At 52.2% G+C, this 23,436-nt stretch overlaps 1 protein-coding gene across 2 annotated transcripts in view; it reads left to right on the top strand.

Moving 5' to 3' along the window:
* The first annotated feature begins 4,099 nt into the window (after positions 1–4,099).
* LOC147102599 (WW domain-binding protein 2-like) overlaps positions 4,100–23,436 on the top strand; it is a 59,536-nt gene continuing 40,199 nt past the window's right edge. Inside the window, exons 1-5 of one of the 2 annotated variants that reach the window (XM_085963245.1) lie at positions 4,100–4,218; positions 9,992–10,100; positions 13,237–13,375; positions 16,384–16,476; positions 22,092–22,232. In XM_085963245.1, the coding sequence (XP_085819371.1) occupies positions 4,181–4,218; positions 9,992–10,100; positions 13,237–13,375; positions 16,384–16,476; positions 22,092–22,232 (520 nt within the window). In that variant the 5' untranslated portion in view covers positions 4,100–4,180. The remainder of the gene's footprint in view (positions 4,219–9,991; positions 10,101–13,236; positions 13,376–16,383; positions 16,477–22,091; positions 22,233–23,436) is intronic. The other variant, XM_085963244.1, reaches the window with a different exon arrangement.

Here is a 23,436-nt window from a genome sequence, read left to right as displayed (position 1 = left end):
CCCTGTTGTGGGGAGGGTGTGCGGGACCCTGTTGAGGGGAGGGAGTGTGGGGCCCTGTTGTCGGGTGGGTGTGGGGCCCTGTGGGGAGGGTGTGCGGGGCCTTGTTGTCGGGAGCGGGTGTGGGGCCCTGTTGTCGGGAGGGTGTGCGGGGCCCTGTTGTCGGGAGGGTGTGCGGGGCCCTGTTGTCGGGAGGGTGTGCGGGGCCCTGTTGTCGGGAGGGTGTGCGGGGCCCTGTTGTCGGGAGGGTGTGCGGGGCCCTGTTGTCGGGAGGGTGTGCGGGGCCCTGTTGTCGGGAGGGTGTGCGGGGCCCTGTTGTCGGGAGGGTGTGTGGGGCCCTGTTGGGAGGGTGCGGGGCCCTGTTGTCGGGATGGTGTGTGGGGCCCTGTTGTCGGGAGGGGGTGTGAGGCCCTGTTGTCGGGAGGGGGTGTGGGGCCCTGTTGTCGGGAGGGGGTGTGGGGCCCTGTTGTCGGGAGGGGGTGTGGGGCCCTGTTGTCGGGAGGGGTTGTGGGGCCCTGTGGTGAGGGTGTGCGGGGCCCTGTTGTCGGGAGCGGGTGTGGGGCCCTGTTGTCGGGGGGTGTGTGGGGCCCTGTTGTGGGGAGGGTGTGTGGGGCCCTGTTGTCAGGAGGGGGTGCGGGGCCCTGTTGTGGGGAGGGTGTGCGGGGCCCTGTTGTCGCGAGGGTGTGTGGGGCCCTGTTGTGGGAGGGTGTGTGGGGCACTGTTGTCGGGAGGGTGTGGGGCGCTGTTGTCGGGAGGGTGTGCGGGGCCCTGTTGTCGGGAGGGTGTGTGGGGGCCTGTGGTCGGGAGGGGGTGTGGGGCCCTGTTGTGGGGAGGGGGTGTGGGGCCCTGTTGTGGGGAGGGGGTGTGAGGCCTTGTTGTCGGGAGGGGGTGCGGGGCCGTGTTGTCGGGAGGGTGTGCGGGGCCCTGTTGTCGGGAGGGTGTGCGGGGCCCTGTTGGGAGGGGGTGCGGTGCCCTGTTGTCGGGAGGGTGTGCGGGGCCCTGTTGTCGGGAGGGTGTGCGGGGCCCTGTTGTCGGGAGCGGGTGCGGGGCCCTGTTGTCGGGTGGGTGTGTGGGGCCCTGTTGTCGGGAGCGGGTGTGGGGCCCTGTTGTCGGGAGCGGGTGAGGGGCCCTGTTGTCGGGAGGGTGTGCGGGGCCCTGTTGTCGGGAGGGGGTGTGGGGCCCTGTTGTCGGGAGGGTGTGCGGGGCCCTGTTGTCGGGAGGGTGTGCGGGGCCCTGTTGTCGGGAGGGGGTGCGGGGCCCTGTTGTCGGGAGGGTGTGCGGGGCCCTGTTGTCGGGAGGGTGTGCGGGGCCCTGTTGTCGGGAGGGTGTGCGGGGCCCTGTTGTCGGGAGGGGGTGCGGGGCCCTGTTGTCGGGAGGGGGTGCGGGGCCCTGTTGTCGGGAGGGGGTGCGGGGCCCTGTTGTCGGGAGGGTGTGCGGGGCCTTGTTGTCGGGAGGGAGTGCGGGGCCTTGTTGTCGGGAGGGTGTGCGGGGCCCTGTTGTCGGGAGGGTGTGCGGGGCCCTGTTGTCGGGAGGGGGTGTGGGGCCCTGTTATGGGGAGGGTGTGCGGGGCCCTGTTGGCGGGAGGGTGTGGGGCCCTATTGTCGGGAGGGTGTGGGGCCCTGTTGTCGGGGTCTGCGGGGCCCTGTTGTCGGGGTCTGCGGGGCCCTGTTGTCGGGAGGGTGTGGGGCCCTGTTGTCGGGGGGTGCGGGGCCCTGTTGTCGGGAGGGTGCGGGGCCCTGTTGTCGGGAGGGGTGTGGGGCCCTGTTGTTGGGAGGGTGTGTGGGGCCCTGTTGTTGGGAGGGTGTGTGGGGCCCTGTCCTGTTGTCGGGAGTGTGTGTGGGGCCCTGTTGCCGGGAGGGTGTGCGGGACCCTGTTGTCGGGGGGTGTGGGGCCCTGTTGTGGGGAAGGGGTCTGGGACCCTGTTGTGGAGAGTGTGTGTGGGGCCCTGTTGTCGGGAGGGTGTGTGGGGCCCTGTTGTCGGGACGGTGTGTGGGGCCCTGTTGTCGGGAGGCTGTGTGGGGCCCTGTTGTCGGGACGGTGTGTGGGGCCCTGTTGTCGGGAGGGTGTGTGGGGCCCTGTTGTCGGGAGGGTGTGTCGGGCCCTGTTGTCGGGAGGGTGTGTGGGACCCTGTTGTCGGGAGGGTGTGTCGGGCCCTGTTGTCGGCAGGGTGTGTGGGGCCCTGTTGTGGGGAGGGGGTGTGGGGCCCTGTGGGGAGGGGGTGTGGGGCCCTGTTGTCGGGAGGGTGTGCGGGGCCCTGTTGTCGGAGGGGGTGCGGGGACCTGTTTTCGGGAGGGGGTGCGGGGCCCTGTTGTCGGGAGGGGGTGCGGGGCCCTTTTGTGGGGAGGGTGTGCGGGACCCTGTTGTCGGGAGGGTGCGGGGCCCTGTTGTCGGGAGGGTGTGCGGGGCCCTGTTGTCGGGAGGGTGTGTGGGGCCCTGTGCTCGGGAGGATGTGAGGGGCCCTGTTGTCCGGAGGGTGTGTGGGGCCCTGTTGTCGGGGGGGGGTGTGTGGCCCTGTGGTCGGGAGGGTGTGAGGGGCCCTGGTGTGGGAAGGGGGTGCGGGGCCCTGTTGTCGGGAGTGGGTGTGAGGCCCTGTTGTGGGGAGGGTGTGCGGGACCCTGTTGAGGGGAGGGTGTGTGGGGCCCTGTTGTCGGGTGGGTGTGGGGCCCTGTGGGGAGGGTGTGCGGGGCCTTGTTGTCGGGAGCGGGTGTGGGGCCCTGTTGTCGGTGGGTGTGTGGGGCCCTGTTGTGGGGAGGGTGTGTGGGGCACTGTTGTCGGGAGGGTGTGCGGGGCCCTGTTGTCGGGAGGGTGTGCGGGGCCCTGTTGTCGGGGGGTGTGGGGCCCTGTTGTGGGGAAGGGGTGTGGGACCCTGTTGTGGGGAGGGTGTGTGTGGCCCTGTTGTCGGGAGGGTGTGTGGGGCCCTGTTGTCGGGAGGGTGTGTGGGGCCCTGTTGTGGGGAGGGGGTGTGGGGCCCTGTTGTCGGGAGAGTGTGCGGGGCCATGTTGTCGGGAGGGGGTGCGGGGCCCTGTTGTCGGGAGGGTGTGCGGGGCCCTGTTGTCGAGAGGGTGCGCGGGGCCCTGTTGTCGGGAGGGTGTGCGGGGCCCTGTTGTCGGGAGGGGGTGCGGGGCCCTGTTGTGGGGTGGGGGTGCGGGGCCCTGTTGTCGGGAGGGGGTCCGGGGCCCTGTTGTGGGGAGGGGGTGCGGGGCCCTGTTGTGGGGAGGGTGTGCGGGGCCCTGTTGTGGGGAGGGGGTGCGGGGCCTGTCCTGTTGTGGGGAGGGGGTGTGGGGCCCTGTTGTGTGGAGGGGGTGGGGTGCCCTGTTGTGTGGAGGGGGTGGGGTGCCCTGTTGTGGGGAGGGGGTGCGGGGCCCTCTTGTGGGGAGGGGGTGCGGGGCCCTCTTGTGGGGAGGGTGTGCGGGGCCTGTCCTGTTGTGGGGAGGGGGTGCAGGGCCCTGTTGTGGGGAGGGGGTGCGGGGCCTGTCCTGTTGTGGGGAGGGGGTGTGGGGCCCTGTTGTGTGGAGGGGGTGGGGTGCCCTGTTGTGGGGAGGGGGTGCGGGGCCCTCTTGTGGGGAGGGGGTGCGGGGCCCTCTTGTGGGGAGGGGGTGCGGGGCCCTGTTGTCGGGAGGGGGTGCGGGGCCCTGTTGTCGGGAGGGGGTGCGGGGCCTGTCCTGTTGTGGGGAGGGGGTGCGGGGCCCTGTTGTGGGGAGGGGGTGCGGGGCCTGTCCTGTTGTCGGGAGGGGGTGCGGGGCCCTGTTGTGGGGAGGGGGTGCGGGGCCTGTCCTGTTGTCGGGAGGGGGTGCGGGGCCCTGTTGTGGGGAGGGGGTGCGGGGCCCTGTTGTCGGGAGGGGGTGCGGGGCCCTGTTGTGGGGAGGGGGTGCGGGGCCCTGTTGTGGGGAGGGGGTGCGGGGCCCTGTTGTCGGGAGGGGGTGCGGGGCCCTGTTGTGGGGAGGGGGTGCGGGGCCCTGTTGTCGGGAGGGGGTGCGGGGCCCTGTTGTGGGGAGGGGGTGCGGGGCCCTGTTGTGGGGAGGGGGTGCGGGGCCTGTCCTGTTTGAGGAGCGGGACCAGGCGCCGCGGCAGCTTTAAGGCGCGCGTCGAGGCGTCTTTCCCTTTTAAAGGGGCGGGGCGGCCCGGCCCGGCACTGGGTTTACAGCCGCTCCCAGACGCTTCTCGACAGCAGTCGGCCGGAGAGATGACGCTGAACAGGCCGGGGGAGCCCGGCAGCCACAGGTACTGGGGGCCGAGGAGAGGCGAGGGGAGTAGGCCCGGCCCTGCCCTGCGAGCCAGGCTCAGGCAGTCAGCTGGGCCCGGCTCTTATTCCTATTTATATTAATTATGTTTGTTATTTAGATTAATAATTGTATGTATTCATGTTATTTCTATTATTTGTTTATTAATTATATTTATCATTGCTATTAATTATATTTATCATTGCTGTTAATTATATTATTATTGCTATTGCTGTAATATTTATTGCTGTTAATTATATTTATTATTGCTTTTTTTATTATGGCTATTTTTATTATTGCTATAATATTTATTATTGCTGTTCATTATATTTACCATTATAATATATAATATAGCACAAAAGGAGGCCCATCGTGCCTGTGGCTCTTTGAACGAGCTCTCCAATTAGTCCCACTCCCTCTGCTCTTTCCCCGTAGCCCTGCAGATTTCCCCCCTCCAGTATTTATCCAATCCCCCTTTTTGAAAGTTATTGTTGAATCTGCTCCCATCGCCCTTTCAGGCAGAGCGTTCCAGATCGTAACAACTCACTGCGTTTATGAAAAAAAAATGTTTCCTCATCTTGCCCCTCCCCTCTGGTTCTTTTGCCAATTACCTTCAATCTGTGTCCTCTGGTTACCGACCCTCCTGCCACTGGAAACAGTTTCTCCTTATTTACTCTGTCGGAACCCTTCATGATTTTGAACACCTCTATCAAATCTCTTGACCTTCTCTGCTGCCAAGGAGAACAACCCCAGCCTCTCCACATAACCGAAGTCCCTCATCCCCTGGTACCATTCTAGTAAATCTGTTCAAGCCCTTGACATCCTTACTAAAGTGCGGTGCCCAGAATTGAGCACAATACTCCAGCTGAGGCCTAGCCAGTGGTTTATAAAGGTTTACGATAACTTCCTTGCTTTTGCAGTCTATGCCTCTTAATAAAGCCTAGAATCCTGTATGCTTTTTAACAGCCTTCTTAATTTGTCCTGCCACCTTCATGTCTCTCTGTTCCTGCACACCTTTTAAAATTGTACCATTTAGTTTATATTGCTTCGCCATTCTTTGTACCAAAATGTATCACTTCACAATTCTCTGCATTTAAGTTCATCTGTCATGTGTCTATGTCCGCCTGTAGTCTGTTACTATCCTCCTAATTGTGTACTACATTTGTGTCATCTGCAAACTTTGAAATTATGCCCTGTATACCCAAGTCCAGCTCATTTTTGATATATATTAAAGAACAGTGGTCCTAATACCGACCCATGGGGAACACCACTGCACACTTCCCTCCAGTCTGAAAAACAACCGTTCACCACTACTCTGTTTTCTGTCCTTTAGCCAATTTTGTATCCATTCTGCCACTGTCCCTTTAATCCCATGGGCTTTAATTCTGCTAACAAGTCTATTATGTGGTAGAACTTTAACAATACTATGCTGACTTTCATTTATTAGCCCATATACTTTTCCAAATGCCAATTAATTTTGACCCGTATTATTGTCTCAAAGTTCGGCTGACTGGCCTGTAGCTACTGGGATTATTCCTCTCCCGTTTTTTGGAATAGGATTGTAACATTTGCAATTCTCCAGTCCTCCAGCACCACTCCCATATTTGAGAATTGGAAGATTGTGACCAGAGCCTCTGCAATTTCTACACTTACTTCCCTCAGAAACCTAGGATGCATCCCATCCAGACTTTGAGTACTGCCAGCCTTTTAAGTACCTCGGCCTGGATTTTGCATTAATAATGGTGAGGCTAATATAGCTCACCGTTATTATGGAGTAAATTGGACAGCAACTTCTGGCATTCTTACATGCACATTTAAATGCGGAAATCCAGAAGTTGCTGTCAGAGATACCCCGCTCCTCCGCAGAGTGCTCTGTAACAGTCATCGCTGATAGACTCGGCATTGAAAGACATGCAACGGCGTGAACTTTGGGTACTTGCCCACTAGTTCCCCTCTAAAGACGCCAGAAAAAGTTAGGGCTCGTGCATTCAGGAGTAAGTGAATTTATAACAGCATGGTAATTACTGCCAAACAACCTCTCTGGCCCTGAAAATGTAATTTTACAGGTATGGAGTCTCATTCCCTCAGAAGTTAATTAGTGTTGGAGATTTTAAAAAAGAATAAAAAATTTGTTTACCTTTTTTTTCCTGTCTGTCTCTTTTATCTCTCTCCCTCTTAATCCCGTCTGTCTTTCCCAATCTTTGTTCCGGTTTCTGTACATGATTTAAATCTAATTTATACTTCCTGCTTTATACTTCCTGGTTTGGACTCTGCGTGTCTCAGTGAGGATTCTTCAATCTGATTGGCTGAAGAGCCTCACTGTTGCTTGTCCTGCTCACAGATGCCCTATAAACGCTGCCGCGCTGGAGCAGATGTCGGATTAGAGTAAGTCTCCGCTTAAAAGCCCGCAAAAACTTTGTGGGCAGCGGTTAGCAAGGTGAATGGCGAGCGCCGCTGATTGCAAAATCTGGGCCCTCTTTATTTTTAACCTAGCCAATATCGCTACTGCCTCCTCCTTTACTGCTACATTGGCAACATCCTCTTCTCTAGTGAAGACAGATGCAAAGTGCTCATTTAGTACCTCAGCCACGCCCTCTGCCTCCACAAGAAGGTCTCCTTTTTGGTCCCCAATCAGCCCCACCCTTTTACTATTTATATGTTTATAAAAGACTTTTGGGTTCCCTTTTTATGTTAACCGCTAATCTATTCTCATACACTCTCTTTGCCCCTCTTATTCCCCTTTTTAGATCTCCTCTGAACTTTCCATATTCAGTTTGGTTCTCTACTGTATTATGAACATAAGAACATAAGAATTAGGAGCAGGAGTCGGCCCCTCGAGCCTGCTCCGCCATTCAATAAGATCATGGCTGATTATCGACCTCAACTCCACTTTCCCGCACTATCCCCATATCCCTCGATTCCCCTGGAGTCCCAAAGCCTTACTTTTGTCATGAGCCTCATTTTTCTGTTTCATTATATTATATTCATTTAATTATACATATTAATGTTATTTATACTGATTATTCAGATTTATTAATTCTATCATTCATTATATTTATTAGAATTATTACATGGAATATACAGCACAGAAACAGGCCATTCGGCCCCATCAGTCCGTGCTAATGATCACGCTGCTCTCCAGCTTACTTCATCTCGCCCTATAACCTTCATTTAACCTTTTATCCCTCGTGTTTATCGAACTTCTCTTTAAATCCATCTGTGCTATTCACCTCAACTACTCCTTGTGGTAGTGCGTTGCAGATTCTCACCACTCTCTCAGTAAAGACGTTTTCCTGAATTCACTGTTAGATGTATTGCTGCCTATCCTGTATTTATCGCTCCCAGTTTTGGACTTGCCATCAATTTCCCTGTTTTAATTTAAAAACAATTTTATCGTCTGGGTGCAGACCCTCTGGATGAGTCTCCCTTGTGACCCAGGGGGTTCAAACATCGGGATGGGGTGGCCGTGACTTTAAGCTGGCCCGAGAGCCAATCTAGGCCCCTCCCCCCGACCTTGAGGAGTGATGCTGCTGTCTGCGGAGTTTATATCCGCAGCCTGTAGCTTGGTTTCTAGTACTCGGACAGGTTTGAACCCACTGCCCATCTTGGTATCTTTGCTTGGAGCCGCTAAGTTTAGTTAAACAAATGCCAGAGGAAATTCTTGTGAGTTTTATTCTGCTCTACATCTCCCCAAGATCGATAGAGCAGTGCCTTGCAATGTGATTAATGCTGGGCCAATTGACATTTTCAGGATCAGTAGATTTTTGTTAGGTAAGGGTATCAAGATGTGGAACAAAGGCAGGTAGCTGGAGTTGCGATCAGCCAAGGTCTAATTGAATGGTGGAACAAGCTCGAGTGGCTGAATGGCCCACTGCTGAAAACAAGTGCACACACCAGGGAGTTTTTAATACAGGAAACTTTCGATTTACCGGCACTTAAATAACCGGAAATCTCGGTTAACCGGCAAAATTCAGGAGTAGGTTCAGGTAAGTTTTACTTCATATTGTACTTGCCTTCCTCCATCTGTTGCTGTGCAAGGGTGTGGCTGCAGCTGTTGCTAAGCTACAGAGAGACTTGGAACTTGTGGCCATTGTTCTTTATACGGAGCTCTCAGCTCCGTATCTTTTACTACAGCTTTCGGTTATCCGGAATTTTTGATGAACCGGCACCACATCGGTGCCGGATTAAAAAAAAGTTTCCTGTATTTATATATTTTTTTCTAAATACAGACTTTGCGTGTCTTCAACCTGTCCACTGCAGCGACAGTGTTTACCCGAAACAATTGCACAGCATGGACTCGGCTAGGAGACTGGTTAATGCTGATAACTTGCACCATTTTACAAATAGCTTGCTCCCCACCCCCAAGCCCCACACAGCTGAAGACAGGACTGTTTTTTTTAAACGGGCTGAAGTTTCTAAATCATAAGCCAAGCACCCCGATTTTTAAACGAAATGCCTGTTTTCCCCGCCCCCACGTCTGTGCCTTGTGATGTGCGGCCATTGATGATTATTTAAGGGGTAGACTTCAATTTTCATTACCAGCAAATGCAGCAGAAGCCGAACCACAAAGTCCCTTCAAGGGCCCCGCAGAGGGCAGCACTGAGCCCTGCACACCAGCAGGTGCCAGGCTCGATTCCCAGCCTGTGCTGGTCTCGGCAAGGGTGCTGTAATAGTCCTCGGTGCTGCTGGGCTGGGGTGGGGCAGTGGCTGATTCACCTAGTTTTCTTGCTCCCGTTCCTGTACAGAATTGAAGAAAAGACGAAGAACTTGCATTTCTATAGCGTCTTTCACGACCTCGGAGCATCCCAAAGCGCTTCACACTTCAAAACTACTTCATTGGCTGAAGTCACTGTTGTAATGTAGGAAACGCAGCAGCTAATATGCGCACAGCAAGCTCCCACAAACAGCACTGAGATATGATCAGATAATCTGTTTTAGTGTTGTTGGTTGATAAATATTGGCCAGGACACCGGGGAGAACTGCCCTGCTCTTCTTCGAAATAGTGGCCGTGGGATCTTTTGCATCCACCTGAGAGAGCAGACGGGGCATCGGTTTAACGTCTCGTCCGAAAGACGGCACCTCCGACAGTGCAGCACTGCACTGAAGTGCCAGCCTGGATTATTTGCTCGAGGGCCTGGAATGGGGCTTGAACCCATGACCTTCTGACTCCGAGGTGAGCGTGCCACCCACTGAGCCACGGCTGACACCCTAATATAGAATTTGCTACATTAAAACAATCCATTCGGCCCAACCAGTCTGTGCTGTCCTCTATTCTCCACATGAGCAATAGTCCTCTTCCCACGATCCCACCCTGTTCCTCTATCTCTTTACCCCCCCTTTCCTTCTACCACCTCCTCTAACCTATTCTGAAATGTTGACACGGTCTCCGCTTCAGTCACTGACTCCAGTAGTACATTCCACAGCCTCACAACCCTCTGTGTAAAAAGGTTTCTCCTACTCTGCCCTATATCTCTTGCATTTAATCTAACATCTGCCCCCTCGCTCTAGACCCCCTCAATCACTCCTGATTGTGACCTCTGCCAGGAAGTACATGTGCGGACAGCAGGCTCCGCTATGTTGCCCTCTGTGTGGAATAGCCTGCTGGCGCTCACCTGTCTAGGCTGTCGGCCTGGATGAGGGTGGGTGCTTGTGAAGTCGCCCCCTAAACCACATTAGCGACAATCCCACCCAGCGAGGTAAGGTCACAGGGCAGTCTGAAAGGTACGTGCCCCTGTTTGAGTGTGACGTTACACCTCTGTTTACTGTGCTCGCAGTGTGCTGATGTTTTACGACCATGTAGAGCTGGCATTCAGTGACGTGGACAACACGTTGGAGGCTTTCAAAGGCTCAAGGAAGGGAACCGTTTACTTGATGCCGTACCAAGTAAGTGACATTGCACCTTCCACATCGGAGAAATGCGGAGCTCGGCTCGTTTCCAATCCTACATTAAATAAACACACAAACTTGTTATTTTCGAATACATCACCAGCACGTCACCTGTCAGTGTACAAGTTACAACAGAACAGTGCCTTTCACCTCGTGTACCAGGGTTCAGACCCAGCCTAGATTGATGGCATGAAAGTCCCCTCTGTTTGTTGGTTGTAAGGTGCCGGTATCATTTAAGCATATCAGATTGGGCAGTCTTGACCTAGTCCCTAGTGGGGGAAGTGTCCGAGAACACAAACCTGCCCCTAATTTGTGACTAACTTGGGAGTGTTTCATGATACAGTGTAGAGGGAGCTTTACTCTGCATCTAACCCGTGCTGTACCTGCCCTGGGAGTGTTTGATGGGACAGTGTAGAGGGAGCTTTACTCTGTATCTATCCCGTGCTGTACCTGCCCTGGGAGTGTTTGATGGGACAGTGTAGAGGGAGCTTTACTCTGTATCTAACCCGTGCTGTACCTGCCCTGGGAGTGTTTGATGGGACAGTGTAGAGGGAGCTTTACTCTGTATCTATCCCGTGCTGTACCTGCCCCGGGAGTACTTGATACTGACATAGGGCAATCTATTGGATAACATTCTTCACCCTGAGGATTGGGCTGGGGGAAGGGGGGAAACCATTCTGTACCCCAGTGTTATACAGTAACAGACCTGTACCCACCAGTACTGTACCCCAGTGTTATACAGTGACAGACCTGTGCCCAGCAGTACTGTACCCCAGTGTTATAGTGACAGACCTGCACCCACCAGCACTGCAGACCAGTGTTATACAGTGACAGACCTGCATCCACCAGTACTGTACCCCAGTGTTGTACAGTGACAGATCTGTACCCACCAGTACTGCACCCCAGTGTTATACAGTAACAGACCTGTACCCACCAGTACTGCACCCCAGTGTTATACAGGGACAGACCTGTACCCACCAGTACTGTACCCCAGTGTAATACAGTGACAGACCTGCGCCCACCAGTACTGTACCCCAGCGTTATACAGTGACAGACCTGTGCCCACCAGCACTGTACCCCCGTGTTATTCAGTGACAGACCTGTACCCACCAGTACTGTACCCCAGTGTTATGCAGTGACAGATCTGTACCCACCAGTACTGTACCCCAGTGTTATACAGTGACAGACCTGTACCCACCAGTACTGTACCCCAGTGTTATGCAGTGACAGACCTGTACCCACCAGTACTGTACCCCAGTGTTATACAGTGACAGACCTGTGCCCACCAGTACTGTACCCCAGTGTTATTCAGTGACAGACCTGTACCCACCAGTACTGTATGCCAGTGTTATACAGTGATAGACCTGTACCCACCAGTACTGTACCCCAGTGTTATACAGTGACAGACCTGTACCCACCAGTACTGCTCCCCAGTGTTATGCAGTGACAGACCTGTACCCACCAGTACTGTACCCCAGTGTTATACAGTGACAGACCTGTACCCACCAGTACTGCTCCCCAGTGTTACACAGTGACAGACCTGCACCCACCAGCACTGCAGGCCAGTGTTATACAGTGACAGACCTGTACCCACCAGTACTGTACCCCAGTGTTATACAGTGACAGACCTGTGCCCACCAGTACTGTACCCCAGTGTTATACAGTGACAGACCTGTACCCACCAGTACTGTACCCCAGTGTTATACAGTGACAGACCTGCACCCACCAGCACTGTCGACCAGTGTTATACAGTGACAGACCTGTGCCCACCAGTACTGTACCCCAGTGTTATAGTGACAGACCTGCACCCACCAGCACTGCAGACCAGTGTTATATTGTGACAGACCTGCATCCACCAGTACTGTACCCCAGTGTTATACAGTGACAGACCTGTGCCCACCAGTACCTTACCCCAGTGTTATACAGTGACAGACCTGTACCCGTGTTATACAGTGAGACCTGTGCCCACCAGTACTGTACCCGTGTTGTACAGTGACAGACCTGTACCCACCAGTACTGTACCCCAGTGTTATACAGTGACAGACCCGTGCCCACCAGTACTGTACCCCTGTTATACAGCGACAGACCTGTACCCACCAGTACTGTACCCGTGTTGTACAGTGACAGACCTGCACCCACCAGCACTGTAGACCAGTGTTATACAGTGACAGATCTGTACCCAGCAGTACTGCACCCCAGTGTAAGTGACAGACCTGTACCCACCAGTACTGTACCCCAGTGTTATACAGTGACAGACCTGCACCCACCAATACTGTACCCCAGTGTTATACAGTGACAGACCTGCACCCACCAGCACTGTAGACCAGTGTTATACAGTGACAGACCTGTACCCACCAGTACTGTACCCGTGTTATACAGTGACAGACCTGTGCCCACCAGTACTGTACCCCAGTGTTATACAGTGACAGACCTGTGCCCACCAGCACTGTACCCCGGTGTTATACAGTGACAGACCTGTGCCCAGCAGTACTGTACCCCAGTGTTATACAGTGACAGACCTGTGCCCACCAGTACTGTACCCCAGTGTTATACAGTGACAGACCTGTGCCCACCAGCACTGTAGACCAGTGTTATACAGTGACAGACCTGTACCCACCAGTACTGTACCCGTGTTATACAGTGACAGACCTGTACCCACCAGTACTGTACCCGTGTTATACAGTGACAGACTTGTGCCCACCAGCACTGTACCCCGGTGTTATACAGTGACAGACCTGTGCCCAGCAGTACTGTACCCCAGTGTTATAGTGGCAGACCTGTGCCCACCAGCACTGTACCCCAGTGTTATACAGTGACAGACCTGTGCCCAGCAGTACTGTACCCCAGTGTTATAGTGACAGACCTGTGCCCACCAGTACTGTACCCCAGTGTTATACAGCGACAGACGTGTACCCACCAGTACTGTACCCCAGTGTTATACAGTGACAGACCTGTACCCACCAGTACTGTACCTGTGTTATACAGTGACTCCTCCAGCAGTGACAGTTATATTGTGATACAGTAACCCTTCCCCCAGCAGTAACCTGACTGTACTGATATAACTGGACGGATTTGTTGGTGTGTGTTCCTTGTATCCTGTGCCACAGTGTTCTCCTGTATCTGTTTTTTGCAGGTGGTCTTTGTGGCGAAAGATAGCAGAGAGGCCCTGAAATCATTCACGATGCCATTTTACCTGATGAAGGGCTGTGAGATCAAGCAGCCAGTGCTCGGGGCAAACTATATCAAAGGAACCGTCAGTGCTGAGCCAAATGGTACGTGGGAGTAAAGAGAATATTCCGGTAGTTCTCCTGCTGCATCATGGGATAAATTTCTGAAATCCTTCAACTTGTTTATTTACAACAGGTAGAGGCAGAAACGAGTGATGATCAACAGCTGGCCGCAGAGTTGCTTTATTGGGGGAGGAAATGGATCCAGTGCTGGGCTAGGGCACTGCACTGCCACTGGATCCAGCGCTGGGCGAGCGCACTGCACTGCCACTGGATCCAGCGCTGGGCGAGTGCACGGCACGGCCACTGGATCCAGTGCTGGACTAACGCACTGCACTCCCAGTGGATCCAGCGCTGGGTGAGCGCGCTGCGCTCCCGCTGGATCCAGCGCTGAGTTAATACGCTGTCGGACCAACAGACTGACAACACAGAGGCAGTGGAGGGGACAAGAGAGTTGGTGAGGTCGTGCTGGGTGTCATTCATGTACATGTGGAACCTTGACCGCCTGTCTTTAGATGATGTTACCAAGGGGCAGCATGTCGATCAGGAAGAGGAGGGATAGATTCTTGGGGACTCCTGAGGTAATGGTGCGGGAGTGAGATGAGTTTCCATTGCAGGAGATTTTCTGGCTACAACTGGATAAATAGGAATGGAACCAGGTGAGGGCAATTCCACTCGGCTGGACAATGGAGGATTGGCGTTGGAGGAGGATGGTGCGGTCAACCATGTCAAAGGCTGCAGACTGGTCGAGAAGGATAAGGAGGGTTAGCTTACCACAGTCACATAGGATCTCATTTGTGATATTGGGTAGGGCTGTTCTGATGCTGTGGTCGGGAAATAAACCTGATTGGAGAGATTCAAACAGAGTTGTGGGAAAGGTGGGCAGGGATTTGGGAGGCGACAACACATTCAAGGACATTTTTTGAGGAGTGGGTGATGGCGGTTTTGAAAGGGAGATGGAACCTGAGGAATGGGTACCATTTCTAATGTCAGCTAGTTTAGTGGGAATGGATTCAAGGGAGCAGGATGTGTGTCTGATGAACAAGATGAGCTCAGAGAACCAGAGAGGAGATGGGAGAAAAAGTCGGCAGTTCAGGACTAGGGCAAAGGAAAGCCTTGCGAGGGAGGGTTGGCTTGGCAGGAAGCAGCTGAATGGATGGTCTCATCCTTGGTGACAGAAGTCCACGAGTTCTTTGCAATTGTTGGCGGTGAGGGGGTTGGAAAGCGGTTTAAAGTGATGGTTGGTAGTGGCGTAAAGAAGCAGCTGATTCTCTTTTTATCTCCAGGATGATCCTGGAGTAGTGAGTGGAGTTGACAGAGGAGAGTGAGGCCCCATAGCTCTTGATGTGGTCCAACCAGATGGCTAAACCAGTTGTGCCACCTGGCTAGACCACATCAAGTGCTATTGGGCCTCGCTCTTCTCTGTGCGCCTCTTGGACTCGAGGGAGTGTAGATGGGGGCCGTACCAGGGGAGTGACCAGGGTGGGAGTGTAGATTTTGCCGGGGACCAGGGCATCAAAGGTGGAGATGATGGAATGGTTGAGCAATTGCTGCAGAAGTGTCATGGTGAATGGAGGGCCACAAGCTAAGCAGTTTGTTATTGATATCATTGTTGGTTACCTCACTCTTTATAGGAGTGAGCCTTTGGCTCAGTGGTAGCATTTCCTACCTCTGAGTCAGAAGGTGCAGGGTTCGAGTCCTGCTGCAGACAGCCCCAGCAAGTGAAGCCTGGAGCTCCGGCTCTGAATTCTGGGTTGATGTCCTGCGGGATACTCGTGTCCGTTGGGTGTGGGTGTCCCCGGCCTCAACGTATGGGCTGTGGGAGCCCGTAAAACCCTCCCGCCGTATGGGACTATCAGCTGGTGTATAGATGGCTACGGCCGTGGAGTGTTCACGTTGCGGCCTGTCACTTTGTTAATCGGCCTGCAAATCCCTTGGAGAATAGTGTGAAGTAGTGGAGGGAAGTGTGTGGAAAATACACAACAACAACCACTTGCTATTATCCGGTGAAAGTTCCAGTCAGGATTCAGTCTCCTCCTCCTGTTTTCAGAGGTTGGAATTTGAAGGGAATTGCCAACATTGTGGTGCGGGTTCAAATCCCAACAAAGCCAAGGGAAACCTTTTTATCTTCAGGGATCGTGGAGAGACATTAAACAGGCAGTGTCAATGGAGTCCAGGAAGTTGGACAGGAGAGAAGTTGAGGGATATGGTGAGGGGGTGGGAGTGAGGGATATGGTGAGGGGGTGAGAGTGAGGGATATGGTGAGGGGGTGGGAGTGAGGGATATGGTGAGAGGGTGGGAGTGAGGGATATAGTGAGAGTGAGGGATGTGGGAGTGAGGGGGTGGGAGTGAGGGATATAGTGAGGGAGAGTGAGGGGGTGGGGAGTGAGGGGTAGTTGAAGTGATGGGTAAGGTGAGGGGATGAAATTATCTCTGAAATAATGGTCGGTTTGTTGGGCCCAGTGGCCTTTCCTGTCCCTAAATTATTTTCTTTTCTGGGTTGGGAGGAAGTAAACATATTTATAAAGGCACAGAGTTTGCTCAGGACTTGTAGTAGGCTTATATTCACTAGCGTTTAGAAGAATGAGAGAGGATCTCATTGAAACTTATAAAATTCTAACCGGACTAGACAGACTAAATGCTGGAAGGATGTTCCCGATGGTCGGGGAGTCCAGAACCAGGGGTCACAGTCTAAGGATAAGGGGTAAGCCATTTAGGACAGAAATGAGGAGGAATTTCTTCACCCAGAGAGTGGTGAACCTGTGGAATTCTCTACCACAGAAGTCAGTTGAGGCCAATTCATTAAATATATTCAAGAAGGAGTTAGATATATTTCTTAAGGCTAAAGGGATCAAGGGATATGGGGAGAAAGCAGGGCCAGGGTACTGAATTTGGATGATCAGCCATGATCTCATTAAATGGCGGAGCAGACTTGAGGGGCCGAATGGCCGACTCCTGCTCCTATCTTCTATGTTTCTATGTTTGAGGGAATCAGAGTGGCTGTAATGAATTCCTGTTTTTCACTCCATTCTAACCCTCTTTCTCTCCCACAGGGGGATGGGAAGGTTCTGCAACATTTAAACTTACCTTCACCAACGGAGGAGCCATTGAATTTGGACAGCTGATGTTACGGACAGCATCACAGGGTACGGCTTCACTCACTCACTCACTCTGCAGGCTTCAATTCTGTCCCGCATGGCCCTATAGTCCAGGCCCCACTTGCTATATCTGCTTCTCGTTTCTTCATATTTGGTCCCCTTATTCCTAAAGCTGCTGACTCTTGCTGGGGGATGGTTCCTGTTGGGAGGGGCATCAGTCCAGGGGGATGGTTCCTGTTGGGAGGGGCATCAGTCCAGGGGGATGGTTCCTGTTGGGAGGGGCATCAGTCCAGGGGGATAGTTCCTGTTGGGAGGGGCATCAGTCCAGGGGGATAGTTCCTGTTGGGCGGGGCATCAGTCCAGGGGGATGGTTCCTGTTGGGCGGGGCATCAGTCCAGGGGGATAGTTCCTGTTGGGAGGGGCATCAGTCCAGGGGGATAGTTCCTGTTGGGAGGGGCATCAGTCCAGGGGGATAGTTCCTGTTGGGCGGGGCATCAGTCCAGGGGGATGGTTCCTGTTGGGCGGGGCATCAGTCCAGGGGGATGGTTCCTGTTGGGAGGGGCATCAGTCCAGGGGGATAGTTCCTGTTGGGAGGGGCATCAGTCCAGGGGGATGGTTCCTGTTGGGAGGGGCATCAGTCCAGGGGGATGGTTCCTGTTGGGAGGGGCATCAGTCCAGGGGGATGGTTCCTGTTGGGAGGGGCATCAGTCCAGGGGGATGGTTCCTGTTGGGAGGGGCATCAGTCCAGGGGGATGGTTCCTGTTGGGAGGGGCATCAGACCAGATACCCAGTGATGCAACCAACATCACTAAAAACAGATTACCTGGTCATTATCACATTGCTGATTGTGCGATCTTGCTGTACGCCAATTGGCTGCCGTGTTTTCTAAATTACAACAGTGGCTACAATTCATTGGCTGTAAAGCGCCTTGGAACGTCCGGGGATTGTGACAGGCACTATAGAAATGCAAGTTTGTTCTTGAGGGAGTTCTCCCCTGGGATCACTTGGTAAGCTGCACTACGAGGCAGTTTGGGCCCACAGTCAGTGATCTGCTTCATTTCATAGAGGGGAGTACTGGAGAAAGAGGGATTATAGATTTTAATTCATGGTTGCTGATGAGCCAGGAGGTTCTGCCCTGTGTCACCCAGAACGATTCACGTGCTGGGAGCCGAGGACATAAACCGGCTGCTTCTTTTGAGCTAACAACAGAAAACGTTGGAAAAACTCAGCAGGCCAGGCAACATCTGTGGAGAGAGAAATGGTCAACGTTTCGGGTCAAAACCCTTCTACAGACCTGAAACGGTAACTGTTTCTCTCTCCACGGTTGTCGCCGGGCCTGCTGAGTTTTCCAGCGTTTTCTGTTGTTGTTTCGAATTTCCAGCATTCCCAGTATTTTGCTATTATTCTTCTTTTGAGCAATGTGGTCAGATTTGCTGGACTGAGAGACATTGGTCTGTGGCCAAATGGTCCATTTCTGGCTGGACGTCAGTGATGTGGCCCATTTCACAGTGATGGACCCTTTCGATCCCCTCTTACCCCAACACTTGGCCAGTGTGGACAATACTGTCTCCTACTCTTGAGTTGCTCCTTCTTTCATTTGGATGTAACCTAAGCTCTCGCCATTGGGGTACAGTGCTGGTGGGTACAGGTCTGTCACTATAATACTGGGGTACAGCACTGGTGGGTACAGGTGTCACTGTATAACACTGGGGTACAGTACTGGTGGGTACAGGTCTGTCACTGTATAACACTGGGGTACAGTACTGGTGGGTACCGGTCAGTCACTGTATAACATAGAAACGTAGAAGATAGGAGCAGGAGAAGGCCATTCGGCCCTTTGAGCCTGCTCCGCCATTCAATGAGATCATGGCTGATCATCCAAATTCAGTACCCTGTCCCTGCCTTCTCCCCATATCCCTTGATCCCTTTAGCCTTAAGAAATATATCCAACTCCTTCTTGAATATATTTAATAAGTTGGCCTCCACCGCCCTCTGTGGCAGAGAATTCCACAGGTTCATCACTCTCTGGGTGAAGAAATTCCTCCTCATTTCAGTCCTAAATGGCTTACCCCTTATCCTTAGACTATGACCCCTGGTTCTGGACTCCCCGGCCATCAGAAACATCCTTCCTGCATCTAGTCTGTCCAGGCCTGACAGAATTTTATAGGTTTCGATGAGATCCCCTTGCAATCTTCTAAACTCCAGTGAGTATAAGCCCAGTCGACACAATCTCTCCTCATACGTCATTCCTGCCATCCCAGGTATCAGCCTGGTGAATCTTCGCTGCACTCCTTCCATGGCAAGAACGTCCTTCCTCAGGTAAGGCGACCAAAACTGCACACAATACTCAAGGTGCGGTCTCACCAAGGCCCTGTACAACTGTAGCAAGACATCCTTGTTCCTGTACTCGAACCCTCTTGCTACGAAGGCCAACATACCATTTGCCTTCTTAACCGCCTGCTGCACCTGCATGCTTACCTTCAGTGACTGGTGCACAATAACACCCAGGTCTCTTTGCACTTCCCCTTCTCCCAATCTATTGCCATTCAAATAATAATCTGCCTTCCTGTTTTTGCCACCAAAGTGGATAACCTCACATTTATCCACATTATAGTGCATTTGCCATGTTTCTGCCCAATCGCCCAACCTGTCCAAATCGTACTGGAGTTTCAACAGCTGGGGTCCTAGGACCGATCCTTGCGGTACCCCACTAGTCACTGCCTGCCACTCGGAAAACGACCTGTTTATTCCAACTCTTTGCTTTCTGTCTGCCAACCAGTTCTCTATCCAAGTCAATACCTTGCCCCCAATCCCATGTGCCTTAATTTTGCACGCTAATCTCTTATGCGGGACCTTATCGAAAGCCTTCTGAAAGTCCAAATACACCACATCCACTGGTTCTCTTATCTATTTTACCAGTTACATCCTCAAAAAATTCCAATAGATTAGTCAAGCATGATTTACCTTTTGTAAATCCATGTTGACTTTGTCCGATCCTGTCACTGCTTTCCAAGTGCTCTGCTATTACATCTTTTATAATGGACTCTAGCATTTTCCCCACTGCCGATGTCAGGCTTACCGGTCTATAATTCCCTGCTTTTTCTCTACCACCTTTTTTGAATAGTGGGATAACATTAGCTACCCTCCAATCCATGGGTACTGTTCCAGAGTCTATCGAGTTCTGGAAGATGACCAGCAATGCATCTACTATTTCTAGGGCCACTTCCTTAAGTACCCTGGGATGTAGATTATCAGACCCTGGGGATTTATCGGCCTTCAGTCCCATCAATTTTCCTAACACCATTTCCCTACAAATACTGATTTCTTTCAGTTCCACCCTTTCATCAGACCCTATGTTCCCCGGCATCTCTGGGAGGTTATTTGTGACCTCCTTTGTGAAGACAGAACCAAAATATGTATTTAGTTGGTCTGCCATTTCTTTGTTCCCCATTATAAATTCCCCTGATTCTGACTGCAAGGGACCTACGCTTGACTTCAGCAATCTTTTTCTCTTCACATATCTATAGAAGCTTTTACAGTCAGTTTTTATGTTCCCTGCAAGCTTACTCTCATATTCTATTTTCCCTTTCTTAATTAATCCCTTTGTCCTCCTTTGTTGACTCCTAAACTGCTCCCAATCCTCAGGACTATTGCTTTTTCTGGCCAATTTATATGTCGTCTCCTTGGATCTTATGCTATCCCTAATTTCCCTTGTTAGCCACGGTTGAGTCACCTTTTTTTGTTTTTTTTTGGTGCCAAACTGGGATGAACAAATTCTGTAGCTCATCCATTCGGTCTTTGAATGTTTGCCATTGCCTATCCACCGTCAACCCTTTGAGTGCCATTCCCCAATCAATCCTACCCAACTCGCTCCTCAGACCATCGTAGTTTCCTTTATTTAAATTGAGGACCCTAGTCTCTGAGTCAACTACTTCATTCTCCATCTTAATGAAGAATTCGATCATATTATGATCGCTCCGACCCAAGGGGCCTTGTACAACAAGATTGCTAATTAATCCTTTCTCGTTACATAATACCCAGTCTAAGATGGCCTGATCTCTGGTTGGTTCCTTGACATATTGGTCCAGGAAACCATCCCGTAAACACTCCAGGAATTCCTCCTCCACAGTATTGTTACTAATTTGGTTGGCCCAATCTATATGTAGATTAAAGTCACATTGATGACTGCTGTGCCCTTATTGCACGCTTCTTTAATTTCCCTTTTAATGCCATCCCCAACCTCCGCCTTACTGTTTGGAGGTCTATATACCATTCCCACTAATGTTTTTTTCTCCTTTAGTATTTCTCAATTCTACCCATACAGATTCCACATCATCAGAGCTAATATCCTTCATTACAATTGTGTTAATCCCTTCTTTAACCAGTAATGCTACCCCACCTCCCTTTCCTTTTTGCCTATCTTTCCTGAATATCGAATACCCCTGGATGTTGAGTTCCCAGTCTTGGCCATCCTTGAGCCATGTTTCTGTAATCCCAACCAAATCATATTCGTTTACCTCTATTTGCGCAGCCAATTCATCCACCTTATTACAAATGCTCCTCGTATTAAGATACAAAGCCTTCAGGCTTGTTTTTTTAACACTCTTAGACCTATTAGAATTATTATTTACTGTGGCCACGTTTGATTTAAACCGTTGATTTCTCTGACTGCCACTTTTGTTGTGTTGGGTACAGTACTGGTGGGTACAGGTCTGTCACTGTATAACACTGGTGTACAGTACTGGTGGGTACAAGTCTGTCACTGTATAACACGGGTACAGTACTGGTGGGTACAGGTCTGTCACTGTATAACACTGGGGTACAGTACTGGTGGGTACAGGCCTGTCACTATAACACTGGGGTACAGTACTGGTGGGTACAGGCCTGTCACTATAACACTGGGGTACAGTACTGGTGGGTACAGGTCTGTCACTATAACACTGGGGTACAGTACTGGTGGGTACAGGTCTGTGACTATAACACTGGGGTACAGTACTGGTGGGTACAGGTCTGTCACTATAACACTGGGGTACAGTACTGGTGGGTACAGGTCTGTGACTATAACACTGGGGTACAGTACTGGCGGGTCCAGGTCTGTCACTGTATAACACTGGGGTACAGTACTGGTGAGTACAGGTCTGTCACTGTATAAGACTGGTGGACAATGTTCCCTTTAAGCACTCTGCAGGTCCTGCGCAGCCGGCGAGCTGGCTTTTAAATAGAAAAACTGTGCACGCGCGGAATTTAGAATGCCCCACACAGCCCGTTAAAGTGGCCACGCGGGCCCAGAAAAAATTAGAGGGAATATTGCTGGTGGGTACAGGTCTGTCACTGTATGAGACTTGGTAACTGTATAGAGCTGTCACTGACACTGAAGTACATTACTGGTCTGTCACTGGGTGACACTGTCTCGCGATCAGGTAAATTGGAGCCGGACTGTTTCACAATGTCACAATTTCCTGACCTTCGAAAGAGTTGAAGATGGCTGTAGAGGAGGTGGTTATTGTGGGGTCTGGATGACAGTCCCTTGAAAAGGACAGGATTCCTGTGTCTTTTTGCCATGTTTGTGCAGTCACTTACCGCATTATATTCAGAGTCGTCCTTCACTCTAATTATGAGGGGTACAGGTGTTTACTAAACCCTCTCTCATTATTCTCTTGCAGCCTCTAGGGGTGAAGTCCCAGCTGGAATATACGGCTACACCTGTGTGCCAAACAGTGCGTGTGGAATGGCACCGCCCATGGGTGCCTCAGTGTACCCCCCACCACAGTCTGCAATCTTTGCTTACCCACCTCCGCCTCCAGGTGAGTTCACAGCCCTCCTTCAGGAAGATTGTGTTTTGCTGATAATCTACCCATTACCAGCCAGGGGAGACTCTGCTCGCTTCACGTCAGGCTCTCCCACTTCCTATGGTGCAGCTGATGGATCAACTGTTAGTCGACCTCCTTCCTCCTCTGGTTCACAACAACACACTTCGAGTAAGCACAAGACACTCGATGGTGGAGTATACCGAACAGACTTTATTATTCATATACAGCACGCTGATCTACCTAACTCTACACCGAGTGGTTTTCGGATTCTCTATCTACTGAGCACTGCAAATAACGATTGAAAACCATGCTCCTTTATACACCTTTAGTTTGCCTGCATTAAAGGTACATCTCACAGATAAGAGCCCATGACGTACCTGTTCCTGAATCCTTTGAAAACCGTCTATTTACATAAACAATCTTGTTTTTTAAAAATCCGTTGATGCTTCCCTCAAACAAGACCTGCTGACCTATCTGTTCCTTTTGAGGATTAATTTTATGAACAGCTTATCTTCCTAAACATCCCCTCTATACTATAGTGAATGGATCCCTCTGCGTATATTTATTACACTAGCCACTAAAGTTATACTTTAATCACCCATGGTTTAAGTCATTGCCGTCACTTTATTTCCTTGCAGAAGCATCTCTTGTAGACAGGTACGCAGACATTTGGAGCAGAAGGCAGGCCATGCTCTCCTCTCCGGCACCCCACTGCGATCCTGCTCAGATTGGACAGCCTGTTGCTCCAACATGTCCAGCAGCAGCCAACCCCCGTCGCATGAATACCAGCTGCCCGGCCGGGCCCGAGACAGGGAACACTCCACTCCGTTAACCCTCTGCCCGGAAACGGGGAACACCCCACTTCCCCCTCCGCCCCCCCCCCCCCCCCCCCCCAAACCCCCACAACCCCCCTGAGACAGAGTTTATGGGGAGTTCTCTTGCCTCTGAAAGTTGTTGCCTTTCTTTATTGGAGGCTCAGTTTCTCTACCCCTCGCCCACCCCCATTCTCCGTTAATATGTTTAACACGCACAGCTGGCCTCGGCTCCCTGGACTGGGGAGGGTGGCAGTCGGCCCAGATATCCACTGGTAATTATTAGCTAACTCCTCTTATTCTGTAAATTTGTGGACATTGACTGAGGACAAAACTGGGCTCGGCCCACCATAGTTGAATAGCCTACCAACCCTCACTGCAGAGAA

This window comes from Somniosus microcephalus, chromosome 21 (genome assembly GCF_052327205.1).
Source record: "Somniosus microcephalus isolate GS21.2 chromosome 21, FLI_Smic_1.0, whole genome shotgun sequence".
In the NCBI taxonomy this organism is placed as follows: Eukaryota; Metazoa; Chordata; class Chondrichthyes; order Squaliformes; family Somniosidae; genus Somniosus; species Somniosus microcephalus.
Note: the sequence above shows the minus strand (reverse complement) of the source record. Positions and strands in the feature narration are given on the sequence as shown.